Genomic DNA, 6,000 nt, shown 5'->3' with positions numbered 1-6,000 from the left:
GGAGTTAGTGGGGACTGAGGGGCAGCCTCAATTCTTTTCCACAAACACACAGTTTTGGGCAAATTCTCCCCTTTGCCTTTTTCCACCCCTTTCTCTGTCCTGCTATTCCTACCTTCCAAAGTAGTGAGGTGTGGGATTATGACACAGTAGCGGGCTCTGTATTAATCTTCCGGTTCTTGCATTTATAATTCCACCCTTGAGAAGGAAGGGAAGCACTTTGTTTTGTGAGCCATGATCATACTTTTTTCCTCCATCCACTAAGGTGTTTGCCTATAGCTTTCCAAACGCTGGGAAAGGAATTAGCCAGGATGCCCTCAGCACCAGGGCAGCATTCTGTGTGGAGGATAAGGTCCAATAGTTACCCACTGACTAAATAAAAGGAAACCTTTATTGTTTCCCATCATGTAGAGAAGATGGAACTGGAATGAGAGGGGTCTCCTTTATTGTGATTTCTAGGTACCCCATATGCTGCATGTAATCCTGCATTGTGTCGGCAGCATGGATGAAAGATCTTTATCCTCTTCATTATTTCCTGGACATCTCACAAAATGGCACTATCCAGCCAAATATGATTTAATAGCAAAATATATTTTAATTGAAAAATCATTTTAAGTAACCGAATAAAAATGTGTAGCGGGAACCTCCCCAGTAGACAGCAGAGTATGTACATTTTGTGAGTGGAGCAGCATCGATTTAATATACTTTTATTTAGAAAATACAAGCATATTTAAAAATGGAAACATGTAAGAAAGTATGTCACAAGGAATAACAAAATAGAACACAAAATACAAAGGCAAACCCCAAATAACAAGTTTACCAAACAAAACAAGACCCAGCACCGTGTTGGAATTTCTTTGCATAAGTTCAAGGATGCCCAGGACTCCCAGGAAGAGATGATCCTGCCTTTAGGAGAGCGGGTTGGCTGTGCAGTTGTTAAAACCCAGTCCTCCTTTTCCTGGAACAAAAGACAAAGAGATTCAACAGAAGAACTGAACCAAAGAGGTAATAGGTTAGGGGCTGATTCACTCAGGATTGAAAGTCTCAGATGCCTGGGCATCATCCATGACATTGTTTTGTACGGATGCGGGTCAGAATAACACGGAGAACACGTATCATCTTACGGAAAGACCCGAGAATCAGCAGAACCTGAGTTTTGATCCTGGCTCAGTTTCCTGTCTGATAATCCTCTTATATGTAAAACGATGAGTTTGGACTTCAAATCTGAAGGCCCCTTATGGCATTAAAAGTTAATTGTTTTTATTTATGGCATTTATTTAGGATCAGTTTTCTGAAGATTCACATGGAGATCAGAGGAAAGGCACTTTCTTTCTGAAAGATGGAACTACCTGGGAACAATACTGGGTCGGTCTTACTCATCAGCAGAGCAGGTAATAGGTTGAGGGGGTTAATGGATGTCACAGGGCGTTTCACCACCAGCTGCTACTGCTGCCTGGAAACTGCCCCATCTGTGAACAAGCTTTACGGAGCATTGTTTTTTTGTGCCTGTACTCAGTAGGAGGGATGCAATCTTGTGGGAGAGAAGGAAATAAAAACATGCTTGGAAACATTTACTGTTTTGATTTCTCAGAAAAGCTTTCTCCTCTTCCCATTTCAGGGAATCACATTCCACCTTTCTTTGTTCGTGGAATCGTCAGCCTCCTTTCCCCTTTCCCCCAAAAGTAAAGATTTTGACAAAATGACCCTTCACATTAGTACAGAGTAACTCAGCCTAGGACCACAGTTCACGAATCCATCGTGGGCCCTTGCATAGATCTGGAGTAGCCAGTTCTTCTCCTGGAGTTTTAAACTGGGTCAGCACTCTATTTCTGTGGATGCTGTGGTATGACCTGTAAAATGTGGAAGTTGTAAGCAGGTCGGTCCTTCCACTTGAACTGAGTAGCAGAGAAAACCACACTGCAGAGGATGGAGCAGGCACTGGAGAGAGGAGGGGAGATGGGCAGTGGAGTGTCTTAGGTGGCTTTCAAGTCCTCAGTCTGGTCCTACTAATGCTTAGGCACCTCACATCTTTGGGTTCGATGCACGGTCCTTCTCTTGGGATAACATATTCCTTTCTTTAAGTGAGCAAGTTAAAGTTACAGTGAGAGAGTCCTAACTAAGATGTTTCTCCTAGGATAATCGCTCACAGTACAAGGAGGCAGGGGCTTACCCAGTCTTCTGGGTTGAAGATGACCTTTCCTTGAATGTGGGATATGCTCCCGGAGCTTATTTTGCTGAACATACACATATGGATTCCTTTATCGAACTTTTGCATAAGAAAATCTAGATTTTGTCTTCTTTATTAGTAGACAATATTTTCACAAAAGTTAATAGTTATCCTTCCCCTAGTTGAGAAAGAGCTCTTATGGGGAGTATTTTGATGTTAGGGAACCACACAAACAAACTCTGGAGGTCCTTTTCTTAACTACAAGATGGAGTTGAGTAGAGAGTCTAAAATTTTAAGAATGTTATAAATACTTCCTGTTCCTTTTTGAGTCACTGCCATTCTTATTCCTTCTATCTTTCCTTTTTCTCTCTCCTTTTTTCCCCAGAAATTCATTCCAGCTTGATTTTCATTTTCTTCGATTCTTTCAACTCTGCTCTCAGGTAAAACTATCATTTTTATCTTGGAAGCTTCTACATATATAATCCAAATTTGCTCTTTGTTTTTTTTTTTCTCTCTGCAAAGGTGGCATATACTTAAGATGATATGAAGAAATTCATTGGCACATGACTGACTTTTTTTAAAATCAAGTTTGGACTTTAATAAATTTTTGTCTTTGCAAGTTGACTCTGATATTCTCATCACAATGAAATAAAAGGAAATGGAAAAATTAGAGTTGTTTTCAGTTAACTAAATTTCCCACTTTTTAAAGGGAATATGAAAATATCCATTTGTTTTTAATGACTATTATAAGATGGAAGTAAGCATACATAATGCAAATCTAAGTGATGTAATACAATAATATATAATGAAAGTCTCAAAATAGAGCTCGTAATATTCTGACATTTCAACATTTGTGAGGATGATGTTATAATACTGAAAATATTTTATCCATTGTATGATGTAGTATGTCTGACATTTCCCGAAGTTGAGAGAGAAGAACAAAGCTAGAAGCATAATGTTCTCTGATTTCAAAGTATATTACAAAGCTATGGTAATCAAAATAGCATAGTGTTGGCATAAAAAATAGACATATAGATCGATGAAACAGAATAGAGCCCAGAAATAAACCCATGCATATATGGTCAACTTATTTATGACAAAGGAGCCAAGAAGATACAGTGAGGAAAGAATAATCTTTTCAACAGATGGTATTGGGGAAAAACTGGACAGCCACATGGAAAAGGATGAAACTGGACCCCTTTCTTAAACCATACATAAAAATTAACCAAAAATGAGTTAAACACTTGAATATATGAGCTGAAACCATAAGACTCCTAGAAGAGAACATGGTTGGCAAGCTCCTGACATTGGTCTTGGTAATGAATTTTTTTTTTTTGATTTGACAGCAAAAGCAAAAATCAACAAGTGGGTTTACATCAAACTAAAATATTTTGCACACCAAAGGAAACCATCAACAAAATGAAAAGGCAACCTACTGCATGGTATCACATATCTGATAAGAGATTACCATCCAAAATATAGAAAGAGCTTATATAACCCAATAGCAAAAAAACAAAAAACAAAACAAACAAAAAAACCAAACAAACAAAAAAACCCAAAAAACACCCTAAAACCAAAACCAAAAAACAACCCAAACAATTTGATTCAAAATAGGCTGAGGATTTGAATAGACATTTGTCCAAAGAAGACATACAGAAGGCCAAAATGTACATGAAAATATGCTCAACATCATCAGTTGCCGGGGAAACACAAATCAAAACCACAACAAGGTATCACCTCACAACACTTACAATGGTTATTATCAAGAAGACAAGACGTGACAAGTTTTGGCAAGAATGTGGAGAAAAGAGAACACTTGTGTTCTGTTGGTGGGAATGTAAATCACCAACAGTGTACAACTATGCAGAACAGTATGGAGGTTCCTCAAAAAAATAAAAAAAATTAAAAATAGAACTGCCATATAATCCAGCAATTCTACTTCTGGGTAATTTTCTGAAGAGAATGAAAATATTAGCTTGAAAATATATATGTACCACTATGTTCATTGCAGCATTATTTATAACAGACAAGATATGAAAACAACTTAAGTGTCCACTGATGAACAGATAAAGAAAATGTGATACACACACACACACACACAAATACTATTCATCCATGAAAAAAATATCATTTTGCCATTTACAGCAACATGGATGACCTCTGAGGGCATTATACCAAGTGAAGTAAGTTGGGCAGAGAAAGACAAATACCATATCTCACTTATATGTGGAATCTAAACCCCCCCCCCAAAAAAAACCCCAAACAACCAAAAAAACCCTCTTACAGATAGAGAACAGATAGATGGCTGCTAGAGACAGGTAGGGGGTGGGGAGAGGGTGAGTGAAATGTGTGAAAGGAGCCAAAAGATACAAACTTTCAGTTATAAAATTAATAAGTCAAAAAGATAAATAAAATAAATAAGTCATGGGGATGTCATGTACAGCATGGTGACTATAGTTAACACTATATTGCATATTTGGAAGTTGCTAAGATAGTAAATCTTAAAAGTTCTTAACAGAAATAATAACAGAAAACAATAACAGAAAAAAATGTTATTATGTGGGGTGATGGATGCTAACTAGATCTATTGTGGTAATCATTTTGCAATATATATACAAATATCAAATCATTATGTTGTATACCTAAAACTAATGTAGTGTATATCAAAGATACTTCGTAAAAAAAAGTTTAAATTATTTTTAACTATTTTTCCTTAGACTTATTTTTGTGATAATCTTTTCTTAGCCATGATATTTATCTGGTTAGAAATGAGAAACCAATTGACAGACATATTTTTACATAAGTTTCTTTAGTCAATTAAATACTGCATATACATATACTAGAAATATGAAACAAGATTTTTGACTTGAAAAACAAACATTCCTTGTCAATTTCAATACTATTTTTTATTGTAATCAGGAATGCAAATGAACATCAATATGATGTAGTGAGTTTATTATTTATTTTACATCCTTACATATGAATGATGTAATCTTCTGTTCAAGAGGGCAGTTAATTTATTTAATTAACCCCTTTTTATGGAAAATTATGAAATGTTTATGGAATGTTTCATGAATTTGCATGTTATCCTTTTAAAGGGGCCATGTTAACCCCCTCTACATTGTTCCAACTGGAAGAGTTGGAACTGTTCCATCTGGGAACAGCTGTTCCATCTGGGCAGTTTACGTGCTGCCCAGATGAGTACAAGATTATTTATTTTCGAGATATCACTTTGTCAATTCTTAACGAATATTTCTTTGTGTTGGCTCTAGTTCAAATTTAGAGGATCTGAAAATGGACATTTTTGGATGCAAAAAGCTTATACTTAAACTAGAGATACCTTCCAGCTTTTGCGACAAACTTAACTTGATTTTTAACTTCTTTACATTATAGATAAACATTCATTTTTAATTGCCTTACCTGGAGCAGTCATGTCCTGTCCAAGCTGAGACACAATGACATCGGTTTGGTCTTACACATTTTCCACCATTTAAGCAGGGAGACTGGCAAACAGCTGGGATGAAAAATCCATGCATTTACTTAATTAATACTTAGCAAGTTGGAAGATGTCCATGAAGGCACACAGAATAAGATATGACTCTGCTTTCAGTTCCAGCCACTGCTATTCCCCATTGACCATTTGTATTACACATTTCTACCACTTTTTTGACCTCACATCATTATGTGACACTATCTCCCTCTTTCCCTCCAAGCTAATCCATTCTCATATTTAAGTCCCAGGCTAAGTCCTACCTATGTATTGAAACCTTTGCTGATAACATTAAATCCATTGATTTTTTTTTCATTTAATCTGTATGCAACCAATTTGACATATA

The 6,000-nt window shown here is 36.4% G+C and overlaps 1 protein-coding gene and 1 pseudogene across 4 annotated transcripts in view; both read right to left on the bottom strand.

Annotated features, from left to right (window-relative positions):
- Positions 1–569: 569 nt before the first annotated feature.
- The window catches only part of SVEP1 (sushi, von Willebrand factor type A, EGF and pentraxin domain containing 1), a 181,240-nt gene continuing 175,809 nt past the window's right edge, over positions 570–6,000 (bottom strand). For all 4 annotated transcript variants that reach the window (XM_055301712.1, XM_055301714.1, XM_055301713.1 and 1 more), the window contains 2 exons: positions 5,585–5,678; positions 570–955 (listed from right to left, as the gene is read on the bottom strand). In XM_055301712.1, coding sequence (XP_055157687.1) covers positions 934–955; positions 5,585–5,678 — 116 coding nt within the window. In that variant the 3' untranslated portion in view covers positions 570–933. The remainder of the gene's footprint in view (positions 956–5,584; positions 5,679–6,000) is intronic.
- On the bottom strand, positions 5,218–5,316 carry LOC129495302 (U6 spliceosomal RNA; annotated as a pseudogene).

The sequence above is a fragment of the Nyctereutes procyonoides genome, unplaced genomic scaffold, assembly GCF_905146905.1.
Source record: "Nyctereutes procyonoides isolate TBG_1078 unplaced genomic scaffold, NYPRO_anot_genome, whole genome shotgun sequence".
Taxonomy (NCBI): Eukaryota; Metazoa; Chordata; class Mammalia; order Carnivora; family Canidae; genus Nyctereutes; species Nyctereutes procyonoides.
Note: the sequence above shows the minus strand (reverse complement) of the source record. Positions and strands in the feature narration are given on the sequence as shown.